Genomic DNA, 27570 nt, shown 5'->3' on the forward strand with positions numbered 1-27570 from the left:
AATTATTTTACTCCTTCCAGACCCCCGATAATTACCCCACTCAGGGAAAGCTGAACATCCCTTCCCTCTCCCTGTGTGCGCAGAACATGCATATTCAAGGCGTCTCTCCTGTAATCCCTGTTTGTTTAGTTTGGATGTGATTTTTTTTTATAAAACTACACAGATAGGAAACCATCTTTTAATCTTAATTTTATTATTGGTTACCAAAAAATTACATGAAGATAATACTTACCCAATCCCATTGTCACAAATCTCTTTTGTTTTTTGTTTGTTTGTTTGTTTGTTTGTTTGTGGGGGTTTTTTAGTTTAAAATGGAAAACCTAGAATAGCTTTCTCAAGGCTATGTATATTTGATGATGAGCTATATGAATAATTCACAGCTTAAATTATATTTCAGATATTTTATAAAAATTCTTTCTAGGTTTAAGTAGAGACTGTGGAAAAGTAAATAATTCTGATCCTGTGGCTTTGAAATAATGAATATAGTGCTGATTATTTTTGTGTTCAGCTTTAAGTCTCTTTCCTAAAGTTTTAAAATTTATATATTTTTTTCTAAAATGAGGCTAAGAAGACCATGATTATTGTAACTCTTTAAGGGAAGGTAATCTAACATAGGGTAAATTAACACAAAAAGCTGAAATATGCTGTCAGAGACTCTTATCACTCTCAGAGAAAAGAAAACGTTAGCTAATCATCATCACGCACCTTAGGGTATAAGAGAATTTATATTTTATAACACCAGTACCTCTGTTCATGCTGGTTATTTATTTATTTTATTTATTTATTTATTGATTGATTGATTGATTGATTGATTGATTTTGTATTTTTCTGAAGCTGGAAACGGGGAGAGATAGACAGACTCCCGCATGCGCCCGACCGGGATCCACCTGGCACGCCCACCAGGGGCGACGCTCTGCCCACCAGGGGGCGATGCTCTACCCCTCCGGGGTGTCGCTCTGCCGCAACCAGAGCCACTCTAGCGCCTGGGGCAGAGGCCAAGGAGCCATCCCCAGTGCCCGGGCCATCTTTGCTCCAATGGAGCCTCGGCTGCGGGAGGAAAAGAGAGAGACAGAGAGGAAGGAGGCGGGGGCAGGGGTGGAGAAGCAAATGGGCGCTTCCACTATGTGCCCTGGCCGGGAATCGAACCCGGGTCCCCCGCACGCCAGGCCGACGTTCTACCACTGAGCCAACCAGCCAGGCATGCTAGTTATTATATCAAGTTTGAAAAACCCCCACTGCATCTGCAGAGAATTTCAATTCAGTACGTGTCTGCTGACAGCCTGTAGTATGGCACGATTCTGCTCATCAGTCTTCACACTGTAAAGCTTATAAATTAAGCTACATTATAATCTGTTTTGCAGGTATATATTTTTTAACTTGTTAGCAAGGCATTGCTGATTTATGGTTACATAAATACTGACTCAAAATGTGAACAAAACCGATGTAAAAATGCAATGTACTTACAAATCTGCAAGAACATTTCTCTCCAGCCTTAGCTAAAGCATTAGCAAGACAGAGGGAGTCAGGAGGCAGTGCGCTGTGTGGAGGAGGCAGAGGCAGGAAGGGGAGTGTGGACCAATTCCAGGACGAGTGCACACTTGAACACCTGAAGAAGCAAAAATATTTCAGATGAGTTCCTCATGAATTTGCCTGTTTACAGTGGTCATTCATTTTTTTAATTCATTCAACAAGTCTTCAGTAGGAGTCCTCATTGGGCCAGGCCCTGGATTACAGGAGCAGGAAATGACGAGTTTGACAGGTTGGTCCCAGAGCTTGTCTGATTTCTTGCTCCTTGCTCTCCCCTTCTTAATGGGAAGGACACCAGAGGTTATTTTCTCTCATCCTAAAGCTGTAATAGATGGCACTGAGTATTTATTCATTTCAGGGTTCTTGAGTTAAGACATTTTGATACAGATCATGTTTTTACCCTTCTTACCTATCTTGAAACATTTTATTTTTTGCCTTTAACATTTCTTGTCTTTTTTGGCAAAATCATGTTTCACAGTGACTACCTAACTGAGTGGTGTGAATGGACGAATAAATGGTTCGGTAGATGGATAGATGGATAAATGAATACATGGATGATGAATGGATAGTTGACTGCCTTATATGTTTACCATGTTAAGCAAACATCTGGTAAAATAAATGCCCTTGAAACACGTGGACTAAATAATGACATTCTTAACACATATTAGAAATGACCTACCTCATTCTTACAATGTACATCTTTAATATCCAGTCATGAATGTTTTCACTTGTTTTATTTTCCTTTAGCATCAATGCTATCATGCATAATTGGAGGTTGCAGAACGTCCTGTCTACTGCCATGCAAAGTATACAAGCTGTTGGTCCCTAGGGTGCTAAATCTCAATTTAGTGGTCTCTGGAGTATTGGATATTAAACATGAAGCATTTCCTCTGTTTCAGCACCACACAGACTGTATACTACTCCTGTGAGGCCCAGAATACCAGACAAACCACACATCAGACATGGTAAGTTGTCTTTCTTTCTGATGACCTAAACAGTCAGCACATCTAAGAAGACATAAAATATATTTAAGCAACCAGATGTACCAAAGGAAAACTATATACTTAAAATGAAATAAAAGACATACAGAATTTCTGATCCTTGAAGTTAAGTGGAGAGGTAATGATAAAACCATGGAACTGACACGATTTGACTAAGGTTTTAAGGAGGATCAGGGTCAGAGAATATTGTGGAACTTTATCAATATAAAATTATTTTTTAAATAGTATTTGTGCATAAATCACACATGCATACACACACTCCTTCAACTTTCCATTGAAATTACAAATAGCATTAGCATTATCTACAACATATTACTTGCTTTCAAATGCCCTTATCTTTTAAGAAAAGATCATCTCTTCAGTGTAAAAAGCTCTTATTCTGGGCCAATATTTTTACTTGATTGCTTCTGATGGTAAAAAAAAAAAAAAAAAAAAAACCCAGTTAACAGGTTATAAGCAGCAGCAATAAAGTGACAATTACACATTAGAAAAGACTTTAAATTTACTATATTCTGCAAAGACTCCCTTACTGGAGCTTGTTAGGGAAGAGTTAACTGGAAGGGTTGATTTGGTCCATGTAAATCACTTCTATGCTAAAGCACAAGTTGGACCAAACACTGGTATTTTCTGCCTTTTCCCCATTGTATTTCTAAAAGTCTTCTTGCATTTCTGAATTATGAAACTGGCTTGTAAATTAATGTTCATGGTTAACATCCTCTGGGCACATGGAAGAAAGAACCAACAATTTTTTCTATCTTGGTTTATGAAAAGTTCTTAAGTTTTAGATTAATCCTCCAAATCCTAAAGGTATTTAGGCACAGAAGTTCTTTTATAAAACCAATATATCTCCATGTATCTTTTGTATTATGATAGCTGTTAAGATCTGACTATATTCAGTGAATATTGAATAGTAGCAATATTGAATAGTAGCAATACAAAATATTGAATAGTAGCAATAATAGCTAACATTAACTGAATGTTTGCCGTGTGCACTCTTAAGTACAGTTGAGGAAGCTAAGACATGAGAAGAGCCGGGAAGATTCAAAGTCAAACAATCAGGCTTCTAACCACAATACATTTAGTGCTTTTCCTTACAGACTCTCCCAAGCAAACGGTAAGATGGGTGACCTCTTAAAGTTTCAGTAAGGCTAAGGCTGTCAACAGAACAGGAGAGGGATTTTAATGGTTTTATTACACTTCTGTGTTCAATGATGACTTCTGCCAGAATTGTCAAGGAGCATCTGTATATGCCAGGGATAGTCAACCTTTTTATGCCTACCGCCCACTTTTGTATCTCTGTTAGTAGTAAAAGTTTCTAACCTCCCACCGGTTCCACAGTCATGGTGATTTACAAAGTAGAGAAGTAATATTACTTTATAAAATTTATAAAGCAGAGTTACAGCAAGTTAAGGCATATAATTACTTACCAAGTACTTTATGTTGGATTTTTGCTAAGTTTGGCAGAATAAATCTTTATAAAACAACTTACTATAGTTAAATCTATCTTTTTATTTATACTTTGGTTGCTCCACTACCACCCACCATGAAAGCTGGAACACCCACTAGTGGGCAGTAGGGGCCAGGTTGACTACCACTGGTATATGCAAAAAGACTATCAATTTATGATTATGAATTAAATCCTTGACAAATAAATACACTTAAAGTTTTGGTTTTATATTGGCATCGGTAGTCCTGATTGTTCCTCAGTTCCCTTTTGGAATGTCTCAAGTGCTTATAAATGAAACGAGATATTTCCCATTTTGAAATATAAATTCCTGTGTTAGGTGTTTTTTCAAGCCCAGTGATCACATCAGGGTAAAAACTTGGGTCTCTCTTTCCAAATTCAAGCCTATGACTTTTATACCAGCTTTGTGGTTTCTATATTCTGAACAATAATTTTGCGTAAGATATCATTTTTTTTATTGCCTGGTTAAATGATTTACAGTTCTCTAGGAAGTTTTGTTTTCCTTGGCTATACAATTTTATAAGAAAGTGCCTGAACTATTTCTTTCCTACTTTGTTGTAGTTCTGAATAAAACAACTATGAGACCCAACAGAACCAAAACTAACGGGACACCCAAAGGGAATGGAATGGGAACAGGTAATAATAACAAATTTATTTCCTTTTGATGCTATCAAAACTATAAATGTTTTCATTCCATTTTTTATAATTTTGTTGAATTTTCACTTCAATTTTTTTATTTTACCAGTTTTGGAAGTTCTTGGCATATCAGGAATTGAAAATTGTAATGCATTCCAAAATCAAAACTTCAAATGTCTCTGAAAACATTAAAGAAGAATTTCTCATTTTTCTAAATCCAGTCCACTAACGTTAGCTATCGTACACATCTTGATTGTTTAAAAGATCCTGATTAAATATAAGTTGTTGAATTAAAATGTTAAAACAGCTGTTTCCCTTCATTTCAAAACATTTTCCATAGACAGGCTTGGTCTTTGAAACTTAAATTACTTGGTTTTCAAGTTTTAATTTCACAAATACCATTATGATTTTTTAAAAGACTTAAGTATGTTAGAAATCTGGAATGCAATATTTAAATAAGAGGAATTGGTAGTTGATCACCAACAAGTTGACTTGTCTCTAAGTCATTCAGCTTAATTAAATAACATTGCCTTAATGTAGTCAAATCTGTGGGAGTAGACATCATACAGACACCTAGGACACCAATCTGATAAAAGTTCAAACACCCAACTCACTAAGTAGATAAATGATAGTTTTGATGACTTAACATGGGATTACATCATTCCCTTACAATATTTTTTAAATAGTACAAAATTTGTGCTTACTTATGTATAAAAAAAAAAGCATGAAAATTAGACTTTATTTAATGATATATATTTAATTAACCCTGCTGATATTCTAATGAGAAAGAGATGTGAATAATACCTGAAGATATTCAGTATAAAAATTATTTAGATTTATTTTAGAATGTCTTTTTTAGTACTAGGTTATTAGAGCCTCTGAAGTTCTAGGAATTCATTTCCCTTCAAAGCAAGTAATAAGACAACTGCTATAAATTCCTCACTTATGAAAAGCAAGAAAGAATTCTGATATCTTTTTTGTGCTCAGCTGCTCCTTTTATTCTTCCCAACTGTGGAATTAGGCAATGAATAGTTTCTCAAACTGTCATAAACAATTTGGCTCTAAACAGAGCCAACTTCTCAATATTCAAAGTAATTCCCTCAAGTTTGTCTAAGTAAAAATAGAAGAAAGCATTTATATCAACAAAGCAAATCAAAGAATAACTAGTTATGACTAAACTTGAAAGCCTTTAACCTTCAGAATGCTCAAACCTTAATTCTCACTAGGAAAACTGTTTTTCGGAGGACAAACAGAGATTCATTATAGTTTATTTTATCAGCAATATAAACATTTTTTTCCAGGGCCACTTGTAACACATCTTGTGTAGATGAAGTCAACCATGTAAAAATAACTCGTTTAACTTAGCCTTGGATGATCTCTTATCAGAGTTTGTTTCAATTTATTTAGTTGGTTGCTGGTAGAAGGGGACTGGTGGGCACAAATAGACAAAGATGAGCTCACTCTGTCCTCTATCCTTGCTCCCCCTCCACCCCCAATAAAACTGTGTTGCACCTCTTCTATGTACTAATGTCTGTCTATTGGGATTTCCCTTCAGGGAAAAGGTTGCTGCTCACCTGCAGGGAGTGAGATCAGCAGATAGCATCCAACTCTCAGCTCCTTCAGAGTCAGCCCCTCAAGATCTGGGTAGTACATTTCGATGTTGACCACAATAACGTATAACAACCAAATGACATTTACCTCAGGAAGACAAGGTTGGCTCAACATTCAAGCAAATTAGTGTAATTTGCTTCATTAACAGAGCAAAAGAGGAAAATTATGCGATCATCTCAATAAATACAAAAAAACAACCATTAGACAAACTTCAAAACTCATTCGTAATGAAAACTCTTGGAAAACTAGAACCAGAAAGAATTTTTCTCTTTCATAACAGGCATCTGTGAAAAACCTTTTCATATCAGAAGTGAAAGTCAATATATTTTTCTCCTAATATCAAGAACACAAGCAAGAATTCCCATTTTTACCACTTCTGTAGAAAATAGTAGTGGAGTGTGTAACAAATTCAATAAGGCAAGAAAAAAAGTAAATAGTATAAAAATTTGGAATCACAGGTGACATTATTTAGCATGTTATAAAAGGAAAATTGAACAGCTCTCAGACTATTTGCCTAGGGAATAATGTTTTTAAAAATTGATTAAAAATATTTAAAATATATTTTCTGCACATTATAGATTTACATAAAATAATCTTTCTTTGATTTTGCATAATTTTGATATGATTTGTTTACAGAAATATAGATACATTAATTTTTTTTTGGTATTTTTCTGAAGCTGGAAACGGGGAGAAACAGTCAGACAGACTCCCGCATGTGCCCGACCGGGATGTGCCCGACCGGGATCCACCCAGCACGCCCACCAGGGGCGATGCTCTGCCCCTCCGGAGAGTCACTCTGTTGCGACCAGAGCCACTCTAGCGCCTGGGGCAGAGGCCAAGAAGCCATCCCCAGCGCCCAGGCCATCTTTGCTCCAATGGAGCCTTGGCTACAGGAGGGGAAGAGAGAGACAGAGAGGAAGGAGAGGGGGAGGGGTGGAGAAGCAGATGGGCGCTACTCCTGTGTGCCCTGGCCGGGAATCAAACCCGGGACCCCTGCACGCCAGGCCGACGCTCTACCACTGAGCCAACCAGCCAGGGCCTAGATACATTAAATTTATTTAATTCTCTGACCCAGTCCCATTTGCTCATCCACACTCACTTCTAACCTCCATTGAGTCTTAGAGACAGCACTTCTTATTTAATTAATTAATTAATTAATTAATTAAATGGGAGATGGGGAAGCAGAGAGACAGACTCCTGCATGCACCCCCTACAGGGCTCCATCTGGCAAGCCCTCTATGGGGCAACGCTCTCCCCATCTACGACTGCTCTGTTGCTTGGCAACTAAGGTACTTTGGCACCTGAGGCAAGGCCATGGAGTCATCCTCAGTGCCCAGGGCCAACTTTGCTCAAACCTTTCAAGCCTTGGCTGTGAGAGGGGAAGAGAGAAAGAGAGAAAGGGAGAAAGGGAGAGAGAGAGAGAGAGAGAGAGAGAGAGAGAGAGAGAGAGAGAGAGAAGTGGAGGGGAAGGGGTAGAAAACCAGATGGTCACTTCTCCTGTGTGCTCTGACCAGGAATCGGAACCTGGTACTTCCACATGCCAGGCCTATGCTCTACTTCTGAGCCAACTGGCCAGGGCCCAGACAAAATTTCTGTGTCAACTGATTCCTTATCCAACTTTGATATCTTGCTCAGAATATTTATCTTTATCATTCATCACACATTCATTTTTCTATTGTTTTCCTTGCTGAAGTTTTCAGCCCAGATACTTTAAAATAAAAAAGAAATCAGCTGATACGTGTTTAAGATATATAAGACAAATTCTTCATAGTCTCTTAAGGTTGTACCCTTGGAAGACTAAAGAAGAGTCTAAGGCCTTAAAACTATCAACCTTTGATTATTTGGGCCTCTGTAAAAATTTTGCAATGATTTCATAAACCACAGAAATCTTTAAACCATCTTGAGCCAAGTGTCTTATTTCATAACATTATTACAGATATCTGTCCTACTTTATGTGCATTCCATACCTAGATGCATAAATACACTGCTCACAAAAATTAGGGGATCAGGGAACGTGCAGATTCTCCAGGACCTTCAGCCTTTTCTATAGTGCATTTTCACCAATGAAATAAAAGTTTTACATCTCATTTGCATGATTGAAGAACTTTCTTTGACTTGTTATTTGCTTTTCTGATGATCTTGTTTAATAAAAAAAATCAAATGCTTATTTTTTTATTGCTTCATATTCATTTTGAAATATCCCCTAATTTTTGTGAGCAGTATATTCTTCTACCTCAAAGTTAGAAAGTAGCCTATAAGAAATTGAGGTTTTGCCTGACCTGTGGTGGCGCAGTGGATAAAGCGTCGACCTGGAAATGCTGAGGTCGCCGGTTCGAAACCCTGGGCTTGCCTGGTCAAGGCACATATGGGAGTTGATACTTCCAGCTCCTCCCCCCTTCTCTCTGTCTCTCTCTCCTCTCTCTCCCTCTCTGTCTCTCTCCTCTCTAAAAAATGAATGAATAAATAAATAAATAAATAAATAAAAAGAAATCTTAAAAAAAAAAAAGAAGAAATTGAGGTTTTAAGTAGGTCATTGTTCGAGCACCTTTTTTCGTGGTTTCTAGAACCGTGTTTCAGCTTAACTGATGTGTTCTACATATTCTAACCAACTTGAGGTCTGACTTCAGAGATGCGACAAGCACGCACTAGATCAGGGAATCACATAAACTACAGCCTCACAGGCCAAATCCAGCTGGCCATTTACTTTTGTAAATAAAGAGTTATTAAAACATAGCCTGCTTTCACAATACAATAGCAGAGTTGAATAGTTGTGACAGAGATGGATGGCCCAGAAAGCTGAAAATATTCACTGACCCTTGACAAAAAGTTTGCCAACCTTATGTTAAACAGTCGCTCGACTTTCTCCCCATAGAAGAAAGCTGCTGAGTTGTGCAACTATTATTTCATTCAACCAACATGTATTGAAGGCCCATTATGTGCCAGGCGGAGTGTAGTTTGGAAACCACCCTGGCAGGCATGGTTTGGCATACAGGTTCAGTACCTGAGCCCTGACTCCCTTCCCCACATCCAAGTGGGTTGCTCTTCACGGCCCCCACTTGGAGTGTGCATGACAGTCAGAACCCCGACTCTTGGATGGGAAATGTGTTCGAACTGTAGCTCAGCCTTCCAGTCTGCTGGCTCATCAGCCCTGACTTGTTAGCTAACTGCTAAGGTTTGGAGACAAGGGTGAGGAGAGCAATTATCTATAAATACCACCCCGTTTTGGTTACAGAAAATAGAGTCTGATACATTTGGAAATTGATGCTCAGTTTATCATGTTTCTTTACAAAGTATTCGTTGCCATGGTTAAAAATACCTGAATCATTATTTCATTTTTGACCATAAATTCCTAAGAGGTGAACTACGTAAACTTGGAAATATTTGGAGAGCTCCCATCTGGCCACGGGGGGCTCACGGTGAGGCTCAGCTTCTGTTGGCGCTTCCAAAGCCAGCTCCACACTTTAGAAAATACGAGGATTGACCTTGCCCGAGGGAAAAAGAATTCAGGTCACGGCCCAGGCGAGACTGGCTGATTGTGTGCCAGTTACTGAGGATTTTTTTCCTGCGGTATCTCTCTCGCTGGCTTCCTCCTTTCCCTCCCATTTCCTCTCGGCTACCTTTGGCCTTCACCCGCTTTCCTCTGTTTCGGGGCAGCAGGAGGTCTCCGGTCTCCAGCTCAGCACGCACACTGCTGTCTGGCTCACACGCAGACTGTGGCTAGGTGGAGGCAAGGCCAGAACTGGAGTTCGGTCTGCTGTCCCCAGTCCAGTGCTCTTCCCCTGAGCCCCATGGCTGCCTTTTAGAGGGGCTTTGACCGACGTTCTTATGTACCACCCGTTTTTATCTGTTTTACAGGCTAGCGAAAGTCCAGTTTATCGGCTGATACTTGACTGATTTGGGAATTTACATTTGAGGATCATAACAGTATAATGCTTCTGTCTCTACCCTATACAGAAAGTAATACAAAATGGCTGGTTTCTGCTGATTTCTCCCTTAATTAGAAAAGAAGCCAGGGGAGTTTATATCTATGGTCTTATTCATGAAGTCATCCTGCATAATTTTGGATTCTCTCCCATATCTGCATTTCACCAGCCCATGGCTTGCTAGGTCTGACATGTGCCTGGTGGGCTCCACCGTCAGCCTTGTGTTATGTTATTCTGGGCTCCACACACTAGTGGCATAGCTGGATGATACACGCATGCCAGTCGTGGCCATTTAATCCTTACTCAGTGGTGGCACTTCAACCCTTAGAGTAGTACGAACGTTCATGTACATCCTCACTCAAAAGGTTAGCAAAAAGCTCACTACTCAAAGGGCTAAACCACCAGAAAGACTCTAGGGCTGGTCACTTAGAGTCATTATAAGAAATGAGTGAAGGAAGAAAATGGTAAGAGGAAGACAGCACTCTGCACTTTCCCACTTAGGGCTTAAGAGCTAGGCTCAGGAGGCAGGCACATGTGGGTCTGAATCCTACCACTTGGAGCTGTGAGTCCTTGGACAAGTGCTTAATCTCCCTTTGCCTTCAATTTCCTAATCTGTGGAACCAGGGTGGTGTCTCCCACACAGCAGGCTTAGAAGGACCAAATCAGATAATGAAATGTAAGTTGCTTGCACAATGATGAATCAAAATACTTTGATTTTTTTAAGGCTAGAAAAATTTGGAGGAAGGCTGTGAGGAAGTATACTGAAGGCACACACAGCCAGCTAGTTTTCTACAGTATATACCAGGGGTCCCCAAACTGCAGCTCGTGGGCCTAATGCAGCCCCCTGAGGCCATTTATCCGGTCCCTGCCGCACTTCCGGAAGGGGCACCTCTTTCATTGGTGATCAGTGAAAGAAGCACATTGACCATCAATTAGCCAAAAGCAGGCCCATAGTTCCCATTGAAATACTGGTCAGTTTGTTCATTTAAATTTACTTGTTCTTTATTTTAAATATTGTATTTATTCCCATTTTGTTTTTTTACTTTAAAATAAGGTATGTGCAGTGTGCATAGGGATTTGTTCATAGATTTTTTTTTTATAGTCCAGCCCTCCAACAGTCTGAGGGACAGTGAACTGGCCCCCTGTGTAAAAAGTTTGGGGACCCCTGGTACATGTTTCACCTTTGGACAATGGTGGTAAATCAAATCTCACCAAGCCAGATTATCCCAGTGACACAGATGAAGTATTTTCTATTTCCCTGTGCCGTGCCCAGAGCAACCACCCACATGAGTCATTTCCCGGCCGCATTACCACCGACAGTGGGCCACCAGCAGAAAACTAACGAGCCATTTGTTCTCACCATGCCTGTGCGGTTAGCCACAAAATAGTCATTGACCCAGAAACATTTTTTTTCCTACCACAAATAAGCAGCAATTAACTTTATGTCTCCACATCAACATTCACCATGATTTTATATACAGTATCATTTATTTAAGCAGCAGAGAGTATATAATATATTAGGATTCATAAATTAATTGTAACCATTATTATAATATTGACAATTCTAATAATTTTAATAATATCTGTTAAAATTATAACATCAATATTAATTATAATGCTAATTTATAATATTATAGTAATTATAATTAATAATATAATTTTATAACTTAATATGGCAATATCTGATTTTTGGCAAGCAAAACTTCTGTTGTATATTTAATGAAATGTGGTATTGGTTGTGTTTATCTAATTAATGTACTAATTAGTATATTAATTAGATGTTCTTATTTTTTACTATGTAAATTACTATAAAATCCTGAGAGTATGGATTCTTCTTTTAGGATGAACCATTTCATCTATGTAAATATTTACTGTTCAGTTAGAAAAACATCAGTTTATATTCCTTTTTAATGAAGATTGTCAGCCACATCAGGGAAAATTATTTTATAATATAAAAGAATAATATGTATAATAATTTAGAAAGGATGAAACCCAAATTGGTTTTTCTACCCTTAAGATATCCACCCAAACTCTTTTCATGGGTACCTAGATGAATGGCTGAGTAATAATCACAAGATTGTGTTTGGGAAATTTAGGCGATAAAATAGCACACCAAGTAATTTGCAGATCATTTTCTTTCAAATAGCTATTTGGAGTTCTAGGCCTGCTCAGGATTAAATTACAAATCTCAGAGGTACAGATTCAGTTTGTGGACTAAACAGGACGACAGCCAAGGCCTCTCCAGAAATATTTTCAAAGTCAATCCATTAAGTATAAACTCAAACACACTGGAATTCTTTTATGGGGGGAGAGGGGTTGAAGGACAGTTTTCCAAAACCACAAAACGTACCCATGAATATTGGGAAAGAATGGCCAGTCACTGTAGATGAAACCCTCCTGGTGAGGCAGTCCCACCCAGGAGGGCAGCACAGACAACAGGGGAAACGAAGACAGAAACCACGGTCCACAATCGAACACGAACTCTTCAGAGAAAATATCCGACCGCTGAAGGTAGCTCTTTGAATTTTTTCTATAGGCCAGATGAGAGAAGCCAATGAAAACATCTAGGTACAAAATCACCAGTGTCCTTGCTCTGTAAGGAATGCACATTATCGTGGACAACTCTACCAACTTTCTGTGAATAGAACATTTAGCACATAAATAACATATATTTATTCCCTTTTTCATATCTCTGCTCATAGGGGTCCAGCAAGTACCAAAGCCATGGGGTGCTGGTAGAAATGTGTCTATGGACTCTACCCACCACACCAAAAAACCAGGTAAGGGATAAGATACTGGCTCCCTTACTCAGGGCTGTGCTGGAGTGTGAGCGGTAACTGCAGGGCCGTCTACTGCAGCAGGGCGGCATCGGAGCAGCCCCCAAAGCCTCAGAGCCGTGCCAACAGGGCACGGGGGTTGGAGGAACACCGTTCCAACATCTTACGTTCCGGGGCAATGAAGAGTGCTCTGGGCACAAATTAACCAGGAATCAGAACCCCTAATGGAGTACCCATTGGATAATTAGTTTGTATTATGTTCTGAGAGGGCACAACGCCCAAATTCTGACAAGTCACCGTGGTTCCAGTCTTCATTATACTCAAGTTTTGCTCTTGTGTAATTTATTACAATATCTTCTTACCTGGAATTATTTCTATTTCTAATTTACGACTATGCCCTGTATTTTAGGCCAAAATTATGTAGCTGGTGACTTGGAATACCATTGCCTTGAATAAGAACTCTGTGATTTTGAAAGGGTACTGTGAACCTTACTCTGGCGTCTTAATGTCTGGGCCGCAGAGCTAGATTTTATGGGCAGCACTCACTCCCCCAACACACCCACGCACACGCACACACACACACATACTTTCTGGTCTCCTAAGAAATACTAAAAGACGGGGGCATTTTCCTGGATTGTCAATTGTACATAAAGATTTTTGAAGTCAACATATACAAAGAAAGTGATGAATTTTTAAGCTGTAACACAGACTAAAAGTAAAATTTGGGTTTAAGTAGACTGCTCCAGGCATTCTTAGCCTTACTAGCCTTTGTGCAAAGTAGATACCTCATACAATTTTTAAATGTTACTCCTTCCCTCCACCTGTTAGATGAGCCATGTACAAAAATTGACACTTCCTCTGGGCTGGAAGCTTTGCACCCGGGCTCATAGGTGGGTGAGCAGAGTGGGTGTTAAACTTTGGCTGCCCCTTGCACACCTCTGGCCAGGTGTTCTTGTGCAGTGCACAACTATTCACAATGACCCTGCTCTTATTACACATGGGCTTATAGCTACTGCCATCAGGGCTCCTTTGTTTTAATCGCTTAAGTTCTGAAAGTGTTTGTTTAATTATAATTACATAATAGAGTTGAGGAGGTGGAGTGGATTACCCACTAAAGGAGAAATTATACACTAATAGGCATCCCCAAACTACGGCCCAGCCCGCAGGCTGCATGTGGCCCCCTGAGGCCATTTATCCGGCCCCCCGCCGCACTCCCGGAAGGGGCACCTCTTTCATTGGTGGTCAGTGAGAGGAGCACTGTATGTGGCAGCCCTCCAACGGTCTGAGGGACAGTGAACTGGCCCCCTGTGTAAAAAGTTTGGGGACCTCTGCAACAATTTAAAGCTAAAATGTAAGAATTGTCATCTCAAAATCAAAGGTAATTGGAGATAATGAAGCTCAAGATTATATGGGCAACCAGTAATGTTAAATTCTACGCATGTGTACAGCCTCTCAAAAGGCAAATATATCTATATTCTTTTATCTGTAACTTAAGGATATTTTTTTTCATAAATGTGCTTCATTATCCCTGAGTACATTACAATCATTACTTTAGGAGAATATCAGAAATTATTCAGGCACTTTTCTATAGAACTTCTTCTCTGTCATTCAATTACTACTGATCAAATGTTACACTTTTTAAAACCTGTGATTTTAAGAGAGTGAATCCTTATGACAGATTAATCTGTAATATAATCTCTTAGCCACAATTCCAGGCACTCGCCGCCCACCTTTGCCACCTAGACCTACGCCCCCACGAAGAAAACCTTTACCACCAAATAATGTCACCGGAAAGCCAGGAATGGCAGGTATGTCAGTCGGATACATTCCTTCTTCCTCCATGACTTCAGCTTTACCAGCCAACCCCAAGCCCTTTCTGGTGCACAGTCACAGCCGATGGACAAGCCATGGTGTGTGTGATGCATGCCTGTGTTGGCCCTGAGAGCCAGACATTGTAAATAACTTTGAGGACGCATATCCTGATTCTGGAAGGGTGGGTTGAAAGAAACCATTCTTGAGCATCCCAGCCAGTGTGTTTACTTAGAACCAAGACAGAAGCTGACTCAGGCCCTTCCAGAAATGGATTATTTGGGGCAAGATGTTGTTCATTGCCAACCCACCAGGAGTAATAAAGATGTGATGTCTTGTCATCAGCTTATTATTCTATCTTTTGAAATTAAATGTTATATATCTCATGGAAAGCTCCCCTGTCCACCAGCCTTTATGCTATCCCCAGTATTATGCTAGTAGGGGAAAGATTGGAGACTGAAATATCAGCAACTCTAGGCTGGGCAACAAGGCAGAAATATATTCTAGAAACAAGCCTTGGCGTGTGTTGTTTCCTTCCCTTAGAACCCTGGGCAGCAAATTGTGGCTCGTGAGCCACAGGCGGCTCTTTGGCCCCTTGAGTGCGGCTCTTCCACAAAGTACCACGTGTGGGCGCTACCTCAATAAGGAATGTACCTACCTATATAGTTTAAGTTTAAAAAATTTGGCTCTCGAAAGAAATTTCAATCATTGAACTGTTGAATTTGGCTCTGTGACTAATGAGTTTGCTGACCACTGTTTTAGAATCACCCCTCTCAGTCACCTAGGACACTCATACTTCACTCTTTCTTTTTATAGAAGTCTTTCTAACTCCCCAAAGTAGTCTTCGCATCGCTTCTCTGTTCTACTTGTCCTTGATACATACCTCCGTTAGAGCAAAGAACAAACTGTTTCATACCTGTTTGCACACTTTTCTGCCCTACTAGACTAGGAGTTCTGTGGGAATGGAGTCCTTAGTACATTTTCTCTGAAGTCCCAGAACCAAATCCAGTGCTTGGCACCTAGATGATACTTGATAAGTTATTGCTGACTAAAAAATGAATGGAATAAAAAAAAACAGTGAAACTTGACCTGGTTCAGAACGAAGTTTTACCTCCTTTCTCTTAAAGGCTTTTCCACTGGACATGCCAGCAAATCACAGCGTGTTCCCTATCTTTCCGCCCTCTCTCCACTGTCTCTACTTCTTCAATTGTTTGTAGGTGAAATCAGGGCAAAAGTGTTAAAGACAGCTGTGAAAGAGGAAGGTGTTAAGGGTTTATGCAAAAGGGAATGGATGTCACTCTTTTGACAAATTGAAAGGAAGGCATGGTGGCGGAGAAGGTTTTCTCATGTGTCACATGCACAGTGAATTCTAGGTCATGTTCCCATCAGCTGAAGGAGGACTCAGCTTCCCGTGTGTGTTTCCGGTGCCTTCCTCGGTCAAGGCCCAGGGACATGGCTCCACTGAGGACATCTGGTTTTCCTCATTAATTGTAACCTGGGGTCAAACTGGATGAGCCACAGACAGAGAGTGATGCCTGAGTGTCCCCCATAGAAACTTGGGAGCCCATGGCCCTGGTTCCTGCTACATAAAACCCTTATTCTCTCCCCTCAGCAAGTGTAGCTCTGGTACAGCCCACCCGCCTGAGCCACAACACCGTCCACTTCCGAGACTAACTCTGGTTCCCCACACCACCCCCTTCCTGCTATCCCCCTCTCTCTCAGAGAAAATGGCTACGTTGAGGAGCCGCACACAGGAAGGGCAGTTGCCCAATTTTGGCCTGATTACAGGAAGTGCATCCTGAATTCAGGAACCAAAAGAATGTTCTGGGTGTCCCCTGAACATGTGTCCTCTCTCAGGTGTGCCTGTGGGCACAGTCTGACGCTCCTACGTGGCATCCTCCACTTGTCCCCTATTTCCAGATCTCCTGAGGCCTGTGCCTCGCCTTGCCGGAGTAAAAGTTCTAGGCCAGCATTTCCTGCTGGCTCTGCCAACCCTGCAAAGTCCCTGCAGGCTGCAGTGCAAGCTCTCTTTGTGTTTGCTCATCCCCACACCGTGGCCCCCTCCCACCGGGACCAGGAGCAGGAATCTGCTGGGTGACACCAACAGCCCATCTGAGTGACTCATCCCCAATTTCATGCTGGGCCATGGCGTTGGGGTCAGTCTTGTGCCCCTCGACTCTTTCTTGTCTAAGAATGATTCTTTTCCCCAGGAGGACTATAAAATCCCATCTATTCTCCACTCTACTCTACACCCTCAGACTGGCCTAGACCTGGGGACAGATCCAGTTTGGGAGATGTATGAGGAGACACTTGAATATAGTATCTCAGTTCAGCACTGTCGCAGCTGCTAGGCCAGAATCACAGGTGTTACCTTAGAAATCTTTTCTCCTTCAGCTACTTCACAAGCCTCCCACCTCATCTCCAGCACAGGCCACTCCATCTCCTTGATGTCTCTCATGTCTAAGCCCTTCCTCCCGTCTCACTGTCTCTGCTATAGTTCACCTCCCCTGCCCTTGCCTGCACAACCGTTCAGGTCTCCTCCCTTCTCTCTCTGCTGCCAGCCATGTACCCTGACCGACCATCCTCTTCTCATCCGATCTGGTTACTTTTCTGTTGAAAAGCTTTTAATCATTCTTTGCTGCCTAAAAACGATGTCCAGATCCACGCACGCACGGTTCTCCATCCTCTTTCCTCCCTGCCCCCTGCACACTCAGCTCTGTGCCCAGCAGCACTGAGGCTCCCACCCATTCAAATTAAAAATACCAAATGATTCCATGCTTCCCTGACTTGGTTCTTCTTGCAACCTCTGACTAGAATACAGCTCCTCACCTACTGATCACTTCTCTTTACTGTCCTATCCTCTCTGTGGACATTTTTAGCTTCCCCCCACACAAACCCTTCACCTTTTCCTGTAGACATTACCGTTCCCTCCCTCCCCTTACCCTCTCTGAGTCCTCAGCCAGTTCTTTCACAATATCTATAACGATTTAGTACGTTTGGATCACACATCCTCTCTCTCTTTTTTTTTTTTTTTTTTTTTTTTTTTGTATTTTTCTGAAGCTGGAAACGGGGAGAGACAAACAGACTCCCGCATGCGCCCGACTGGGATCCACCCAGCATGCCCACCAGGGGGCGATGATCTGACCCTCCGGGGCGTCGCTCTGTTGCGACCAGAGCCACTCTAGCGCCTGGGGCAGAGGCCAAGGAGCCATCCCCAGCGCCCGGGCCATCTTTTTGCTCCAATGGAGCCTCGGCTGTGGGAGGGGAAGAGAGAGACAGAGAGGAAGGGGGGTGGTGGAGAAGCAGATGGGCGCTTCTCCTGTGTGCCCTGGCCGGGAATCAAACCCGGGACTTCTGCACGCCAAGCTGACGCTCTACCACTGAGCCAATCGGCCAGGGCTCACATCCTCTCTTAATCAAGGATACCATGTCTTTTCTCTCAAAGCCTGGCATACAGTGCCAAGCTACATAGTAAGGACTTAATAAATATTTATTGAATAAACAAATGGGAACTTGGCAGTACTCCTATAAAACCTGACTACTTTGACTCTACATTTCAGGAATCATTTCATCAGGCCTAGGAACTTCTCCACCCCTGAGGGGAACACCCAGGCCTACAGGAGCCCCCTTGGAGAGGACAGAGATAGATAAAAAGCAGCCAACAGCTCCGGCCTCTGGAGAGGATCTTGGTTAGTACCTCAGTCACTTACCACTGGATGCTTAGTTACAAAGCACTTGAAAGATTTCAAATTAGCGGGAAAAGAGTCTCGGCCTTGAGTCATCTGTTTTACTCAATTTCATGGTTAATATGGGTCCTTTTTAATTTTAAAACAATACTTTTATTTAGTGCTTTGGTATAGAATATGTTCCTCCCTTTCATAGACATAGAGGAAAGTGCCTAAGTTTTTTAGAAAATTCTTCCTAAAAAGATCTAGATTACCCAAAGCTTCTTACTAAATCACATGTATTACTAATTACACATACCTTATTTTATTAATAAGTATTAGCTACTTGGCTGTAGTCTTTAAGGCATTATTTTCTTATACTGCAGTACACAATTAAAGGCCTTTTATTGCGGGAAATACGAATAATAATAATAAAAATGAAAATCAAAGTTGCAAGCAATCAACTAGGAGGCACATTAAATATTTATAGTCTTCACTATTTTCATTGTATTGTGAAGCTTTATCTTTTGCTAAAATTGTTTATTATATTCTATTCCCAGGTAATGTTACTGACTTTAGCTCAAGTCCAACGAGAGAAACTGATCCTCTTGGGAAGCCCAGATTCAAAGGTAGGTATGATTGGCTCCAAATCTCAATTTCAACAAGGGTATCTTTGGTGGGTATGTCAGTCACTTGTTGCTATGTAATGAATAACCACAAAATCTTTGTGGCACACTATAATAAGGATTATTTACTTCTCACATGTGTACAAGTCACCGTCATGATATTAAAAATTGAGGGTCTCTAGAACACTGTTGCTGGGTGGTTCTGCTGGGCCTCCTGTGGGTTGGGGAACAGTCTGCCCCCTATTTGTTCATTCTGGTGCCTAGGATGGAAGACCAAAAGTGACCTAGGATAAGCCGTTCTTGTGACTATACAAAGTGAAGAGAAAGGGAATTCAAATACGCAAATACATTTTCAGCTTCCTCATGTGTTATACCTGCCAGTATCCATTGGCCAAAGAAAGTCACATAGTAAAACTCAAATCAAGAATTGGGGAAGTATACTTCTTTCATAGATGTAGAGAATATTTCTGAACAATAATCTAATCTAATCTAATCTAACACCATAGGAGAGAAGTAATATGATATAGAACCCAGTATTTCATTTTGCAATAGTTTGTTCTGAAGTATATATATATATATAGATATATAGATATAGATATATATAGATATAGATATAGATATATATAGATATAGATATATATAGATATAGATATATAGATATAGATATAGATATATAGATATATATAGATTTATTTTATTTTATTTAGAAAATTAAATTTAACAGGGTGGCATTGATAGATAAGAGTACACAGGTTTCAGATGAAGGTTTCTATAGCCTTTGAACTATTGATTATGTTGTGAGCCCATCACCCAAAGTCAAATCATTTTTTGTCACCGTATATTTGTCCCTCTTGACTCCCTTCCTCTCACCCCTCCCCCAGAACTCCCTCCTCCTGGTAACCACTCCACTTTTATATGTGTTCAGGGGTCTCAGCTTTATATCCCACCTATGTGTGAATTCATATAGTTCTTCATTTTTTCTGATTTACTAATTTCACTCAGGATAATATTCTCTAGGTCCATCCATGTTGTTGTAAATAGCAATATGTCATCATTTCTTATGGCTGAGTATTTTTCCATTGTATATATGTACCATATCTTTTGTATCCAATCCTCTATTGAAGGACACTTTGGTTGTTTCTATGTCCTAACCACTGTGAATAATGTTGCAATGAACATGGGGCTGCATGTGTCTTTACATACCAATGTTTTTGAGTTTGGGGAGTAGATACCAAGTAGAAAGATTGCTGGGTCATGTGGTAGTTTTATTCTTAGTTTTTTGAGGAACCACCATACTTTCTGCCATAATGGTTGCACTAATTTACATTCCCACCAACAGGGAATGAGGATTCCTTTTTCTCCACAGCCTCTCCAACACTTGTTATTACCTCTTGTGTTGATATAGCTAATCTAACAGGTGTGAGGTGGTAACTCATTGTAGCTTTGATTTGCATTTCTCTAACAGCTAGTGAAAATGAGCATTTTTTCATATATCTGTCGGTCATTTGTATGTCCTCTTGGGAGAAGTGTCTGTTCAGGTCCTCCTCCCATTTTTTATTTTTATTTGTTTATTTGTTTTATTTTTTATTTTTTTTATATTTTTCTGAAGCTGGAAACGGGGAGAGACAGACTCCTGCATGCGCCAGACCAGGATCCACCCGGCACGCCCACCAGAGGCGACGCTCTGCCCACCAAGGGGCGATGCTCTGCCCCTCCGGGGCGTCACTCTGTTGTGACCAGAGCCACTCTAGCACCTGGGGCAGAGGCCAAGGAGCCATCCCCAGCGCCTGGGCCATCTTTGCTTTAATGGAGCCGTGGCTGCGTGCGGGAGGAGAAGAGAGAGACAGAGAGGAAGAAGGGGGGGGTGGAGAAGCAAATGGGTGCTTCTCCTATGTGCCCTGGCCGGGAATCGAACCCAGGTCCCCCGCACACCAGGCCGACGCTCTACTGCTGAGCCAACCGGCCAGGGCCCTCCTCCCATTTTTTAATTGGATTGTTTGTTGCTGAGTTTGTGAGTTATTTATATTTTTTTGAATATTAACCTCTAATTGGAACTGTAGTTTGCAAATATCACCTCCCATTTAGTTGGCTACCTATTTGTTTTGTTGTCAGCTTCTTTTGTTGTGCAGAAACTTTTTAGTTTAATATAGTCCCATTCATTTATTGTTACCTTTACTTCCCTTGCCTTTGGGGTCAAATTCATAAATTGTACTTTATGGCCAAGGTCCATGAGTTTAGTACTTATGCTTTTTTTCTATGTAATTTATTGTTTCAAGTCTTATATTTAGGTTTTTCATACATTTTGAATTAATTTTTGTGCAGATGACAAACTGTAGTCAAGTTTTATTTTTTTGCATGTGATTTTTCAATGTTCCCAGCACCATTTACCGAAGAGGCTTTCTTTTCTCTATTGTGTGTTTTTGGCTCCTTTGTTGAATATTATTTGTCCATATATATGGTTTTATTTCTGGACTCTTGATTCTGTTCCATTGGCCTGTATGGCTGCTCTTCTGCCAATGCCATGCTCTTTTGATTATCGTGGCTCAGTAGTATAACGTGAAGTCAGTAGTATAACGTGAAGTCAGTAGTATAACGTGAAGTCAGGTATGACGTGAAGTCAGGTAGTATAACGTGAAGTCAGTAGTATAACGTGAAGTCAGTAGTATAATGTGAAGTCAGGTAGTATAACATAAAGTCAGTAGTATAACGTGAAGTCAGGTATGTGAAGTCAGGTAGTATAACGCGAAGTCAGTAGTATAACGTAAAGTCAGGTAGTATAATGTGAAATCAGGTAGTATAACGTGAAGTCAGTAGTATAACGTGAAGTCAGTGGTATAACGTGAAGTCAGGTAGTATAACATGAAGTCAGGTATAACGTAAAGTCAGTAGTATAACGTGAAGTCAGGTAGTATAATGTGAAATCAGGTAGTATAACGTGAAGTCAGTAGTATAACGTGAAGTCAGTAGTATAAGGTGAAGTCAGGTATAACATAAAGTCAGTAGTATAACGTGAAGTCAGGTATAACGTGAAGTCAGGTATAATGTGAAGTCAGTAGTATAATGTGAAGTCAGTAGTATAATGTGACGTCAGTAGTATAATGTGAAGTCAGGTATAATGTGAATTCAGTAGTATAATGTGACACGTCAGTTTTCATTCTTTTTCCTCGGGATTGCTTTGGTTATTTGGGGCTTTTTACAGTTCCATAAAAACCTGGTGATTTTTGTCCTATTTCTTTAAAAATGACATTGGAATTTTGATGGGAATTATATTACATTTGTATATTGCTTTGGTTGATATGACCGTTTTAGCTATGTTGTTTCTTTTGATACATGAAACATGGAATATTTTTCCATCTAATTGTGTCTTTTTCAATCTCTTTCAACAATACTTTGTAGTTTTTAGTATATAGGTACTTCACATTTTTTGTCAAATTTATTCCCAGGTATATTATCCTTTTGTTGCAATTGTAAAATAATTATTTTTTTGAGTTCATTTTCCAAAGATTCATCATTGGCTTATAAGAAAACAATAAACTTTTGTATATTGATTTTGTGTCCTGCAACTTTACTATATTGGTTTATAGTTTTTAATAGTGTTTTGGTGGAGCCTTTGGAGTTTTTGGATACAGGATTATGTCATTTACAAAAAAGTGATACCTTTACTTTTTTTTTCCAGATATGGATGCCTTTTATTTCTTTCTCTTGCCTGATGGCTCTGGCTAGAATTTCCAGAACTATGTTGAATAAGAGTGGAGAGAGTGGGCAACCTTGTCTTTTTCCTGATTTTAGATGAAAAGCCTTCATTTTTTCACCATTTAGTATGATATTATCAGCTAGTTTGCAATATATGGCCTTTATTATGTTGAGGTACTTTATTTTTCCTCTGATTTTATTGTGTGTTTTAAATATAAATGGATGATTTATCTTATCAAATGCCTTTTCTGCATCTATCAATAGCATCATATAATTTTTTTCTTTTTTGAGACAGAGAGAGAGTCAGAGAGAGGGATAGATAGGGACAGACAGACAGGAACGGAGAGAGATGAGAAGCATCAATTATCAGTTTTTCGTTGTGACACCTTAGTTGTTCATTGATTGCTTTCTCATATGTGCCTTGACTGTGGGCCTTCAGCAGACCGAGTAACCCCTTGCTCAAGCCAGAGACCTTGGGTCCAAGCTGGTAAGCTTTTGCTCAAACCAGATGAGCTCATCATGCTCAAGCTGGTGACCTCGGGGTCTCAAACCTGGGTCCTCTGCATCCCAGCCTGACACTCTATCACTGCGCCACTGCCTGGTCAGGCACATCATATAATTTTTGTTTGTTTTGTTGATGTGGTGTATTACATTGATCGACTTCATATGTTGAATCATCCTTATGCTCCTGGAAAGAATCCCACTTAATTATAGTGTATTTTTTTAATGTGTTGTTGTATTCGACTTGCTAGTATTTTATTGAGGATTTTTGTATCTGTATTCATTAGAGATATTGGTCTGTAGTTTTCTTTTTTTGTGTTGTCCTTGCCAGATTTTGGTATCAGGGTTATGTTGGCTTCATAACATATGTTAAGAAGTATTTCATCTTGTTGGGTTCTGGATATGTCTATTTATTCCTAAAGTAATTTTGAATTTTGTTCTGGGTGCAGTTAGATTACTTTACACCAGTTGATCCTTTTGAGTCTAGCTTTTAATATCATATTTATTAGGTGGGACCAAGATTGTGTTTAGTGCAAGGCTCTTTATTACCCATGACTCAAGACCCTTTTGAGTACTCTTTGTCATGCCTCTTACATTATGAAGTTTAAACCATGCTTATGGGGAAAAAATTACTTTTGGATATTAACATACATTAAACCAGTGGTTTTCAACCTTCTTACACTTGGGGAAAAGTAAAAGTTGAGTTATTTTGGGGACTGCTAAGGCAAAAATCACCTTGAGCATAAACAAATTTGACTAAGATCACTGGGTCTATAATTTTCATACAACATCAGAGTGGTTAACTCTTTCACTCACCAGTAGGAAATTTCTGACAGACCACTCCATAGACAGACAGGTGGTTGAAAAACACTATTCTAAAATATTTAGAAAAGTATCCTAGAAACAGATTTTTCACATGTCTGAACCTTCCACATCACAACTTTCATCCATCTGCTTATAATGTGAGAACAGATGTTCACAAACGATTATATTTATTAGTTCACTTCTCCATCTTTACTTAATAAATGCTAAATATTGGAGTCCTTTCTCTCACAGGTCCTCATGTGCGATATATCCAAAAGCCTGATAACAGGCCCTGCTCCATCACCGACTCCGTCAAGCGATTTCCCAAAGAGGAGGCCACAGAAGGGAATGCCACCAGCCCACCACAGAACCCACCTTCCAACCTCACTGTGGTCACCGTGGAAGGATGCCCCTCCTTTGTCATCTTGGACTGGGAAAAGCCACTAAATGACACTGTCACTGGTAAGATCATGGCATGAGGACTGTTACTGTGGTGGAAAGCTTTGGTAATGCACTACACTGGAACTATGGAACCTTGAGTCAAGGTGAGCCATACCTCAGGAGTAGCGAGTCTTAGCAGATTTCTGCCGTCCTTGTGACACATTATTGTCAGAAGTGTCATATGATGGGAAAAGATCGTCTTCGTCCTGATACGGGCTCCCTGTTAGTTTAGCAGATCTCTTTAAGTTGCATCCTTTCGTCTTCTTTTAGAACTCTTTTTCATAATGTGAAGATATATCTAGTTTTTTTATTACCAAGAAAATTGCAGATAATAAGTGAGAAGTTGCCACTGCTGGTGATATTAAATGGTTGTTTCCTTTCAACAACCCAGTTTCTAAGTTGACCTAGAATTCTCAAGCAAGTAAAAGTTATTTCAATCATTTTAGGGTATCTGTTTTAGAAATTCTATTCCTGGTCAATTTTCTGCTCATCTCCAGAAATTTTGATTCTGCTATCTATCCACCTGCTTCCTGTGAAAATTCAAAATCCTGAATCATTCTTTAAACTTGTTAAATGGGACTTTAATTCTTCAGGGTGAACAGGATAATCAAACTAGAGAGGAGGGGGAAAGCGAAGGACCTTAACGACTAGAGAGTATAGCCTGAGTATACAAGGTTCCTGCTGCCCATGTCCCTGCATTGTGCCTGGGGTGGGTAGACAGGCAATAGAGGAACCCACTTAGAAGCTATCAGGAAGAGTTAAGAGCAGTATGCAAGGCAGGTGGGGAATGCAATATTCAGGATCCTCCAAAAAAAAAGTTTTCTAGAAATAAAGGAGAAAATAGCAGTTATTTCTTCTCAGAAAAAAACACCTGGGCAACTTCCAGGGTAAGCAGCTTATCTTTACTCAACATTTTTAAAAACCATATTTTGTGGATTTTCTTTCTCATACAAAGCTTACCTTTGTTTTGAGACTGAATCAGCCCTTGCCCGTGGTTCCTGGGAAGTTGCCCAGTCCTGCTTCTTGACTTGGGACTATGCCAGTAGTTGCTAAAACAATATCTAAAACTATATAATATCTAAAAGTCTAAATCAACATTTAAATATCAATCAGTCTCTCAGTATTGATTGTCTACGTGTATTAAAAAGTTCAAAACTCTCAATCTGTATATGGTGGTAATAAGGAGTTCCTCTGATGGTCTGAGGCTTAGTTCTCACAAAACCAAATGTTCCATAAAATTGTATTTGCCTTGAAGATATAGGACATAAGGTTAGAATTGGCTAGCCTAGTAGATCTAATAATCTAATATAGAAATTTTCAACCAGTGTGCCACAAGAATTTTTAAAACATGAATACCCATTAGTGAGAGGCACTACATTGTCAACAAAAAATATGACAACAGCCAACTCAACAATAGCCAAATGCCCTGTCTTAAACCATAAATATGTAAGTCATATAACAGAGTTGCATCTTATTGGTCATGTTGCATAAGGGTAGGTGATCACTATTATTGTTTTTGTAAGTCAATCAAAATTATACCTATTTTTTTTTCAGATAGGAAAAAAATATATTTTTTTAGTGTACCACAGAATTTTAGTAATTAGTTTATGTGTGCCATGAGATAAAAAGTTCAAATATCACTGGTCTAATATAGTTAATATGTATTCACTTTTGATGTCAATTATGTCTAATTTAATTTTTTTTAAGCATATAGATTTTCCTTTCTGGTTAATTATGTAACATTTTTAAAAATTATATAAATTTATAATCTCAAAGTATTCTAATCAGAACCCTTTGGAGCATTGTTAACAAATGTTAATGGCTGCTTGAGATCTTTCACAAGATAATAAACTTATAATAACAATTTTTATGGATAAAGACCACATATCTTTAGCTGTAATATTTTTACATAGAAATAATTCCATATTTAACCATTACTCATCTCTTCTATATTTAAATATTGGACTATATCCTAATGGTCTATTCTATTTTTTTCCATTTCTGTTTACTTTTAAATTATTTGATTTCAAATTAATATTTTATAAGCTGGCAACTCAGATAATACAAAAATTAATTCTCATATCACCGAAAATGATATGAAAGGAAGAATTGAGAAAGATTTAAAAAAAAAGAGTGAAACATATTCTTTATTCCATTAGTTGTCTTCTTTCAATAATCTTTCTTTTTATTGACAGGCCCATATTCACCTCTAGTAAATACATTCTAATTCACTTATTTTTATACATCCCTTCTACACTAATGTATAGGTGACTTAAGAAATTAGCCATAGCCTGCTTGGGTCCTTGGGCAACTTAAAATTAAGTTGATTTTAAGAGTTTGCTTGGTGATATGTCAAGAGTGTGCTGACAGAGATTTAAATCCCAGACCAGCTGTATTATAAATATGGAACTTGGATGTATAATTAGTCTCTTTGAAGCTAATTTAGTTCTTTATTTTAGTTTCCTTATTTGTAATGATACCACTTGTTATCAATTTATCCCAGGGATAAAATTAAAGAGAATGAATGTGCAGAATAAGTCAGCAGCTGTTAATGTTTGTCAGTAGTCACAATAGTAGGACAGGTAGAAATAGTATCGACATTACTATTTTCATGCTTTACTGACCAGAGTAATGTTCCCAAACTTTGTAATAAATAAATTTGTCTATTAAGTGAACCATTTTATAATAGGACAATAAAACCCTTTGAAGGAGAATTTTTAAAAAGCCAATTATTCAGTGTTAGTGCTTTATAGATTTTCTTAAATCTTTACTGTTGATGAAATTATAAACAGAATCATATATTTGAAAACAATATGAACATAAACTTAAGAGGCTGTCTTTACGTTCTGAGATAGTCTCAGAATGTATCTACAGATATTCACTACAAAATTAATATTCCATTTTTATAATCTTAGTGAATTTATTAAAAAGCTATTATCACTGGCCCTGGCCGGTTGGCTCAGCGGTAGAGCGTCGGCCTGGTGTGCAGGGGACCCGGGTTCGATTCCCAGCCAGGGCACATAGGAGAAGCGCCCATTTGCTTCTCTACCCCCACCCCCTCCTTCCTCTCTGTCTCTCTCTTCCCCTCCCA

The 27570-nt window shown here is 39.4% G+C and overlaps 1 protein-coding gene across 2 annotated transcripts in view; it reads left to right on the forward strand.

Moving 5' to 3' along the window:
- The window catches only part of ABI3BP (ABI family member 3 binding protein), a 254121-nt gene that overhangs the window by 197015 nt on the left and 29536 nt on the right, over positions 1 to 27570 (forward strand). For both annotated transcript variants that reach the window (XM_066240657.1, XM_066240658.1), the window contains 7 exons: positions 2427 to 2492; positions 4555 to 4629; positions 12866 to 12943; positions 14644 to 14748; positions 18310 to 18438; positions 18975 to 19043; positions 24291 to 24500. In XM_066240657.1, the coding sequence (XP_066096754.1) occupies positions 2427 to 2492; positions 4555 to 4629; positions 12866 to 12943; positions 14644 to 14748; positions 18310 to 18438; positions 18975 to 19043; positions 24291 to 24500 (732 nt within the window). The remainder of the gene's footprint in view (positions 1 to 2426; positions 2493 to 4554; positions 4630 to 12865; positions 12944 to 14643; positions 14749 to 18309; positions 18439 to 18974; positions 19044 to 24290; positions 24501 to 27570) is intronic.

This window comes from Saccopteryx bilineata, chromosome 8 (assembly GCF_036850765.1).
Source record: "Saccopteryx bilineata isolate mSacBil1 chromosome 8, mSacBil1_pri_phased_curated, whole genome shotgun sequence".
NCBI lineage: Eukaryota > Metazoa > Chordata > Mammalia > Chiroptera > Emballonuridae > Saccopteryx > Saccopteryx bilineata.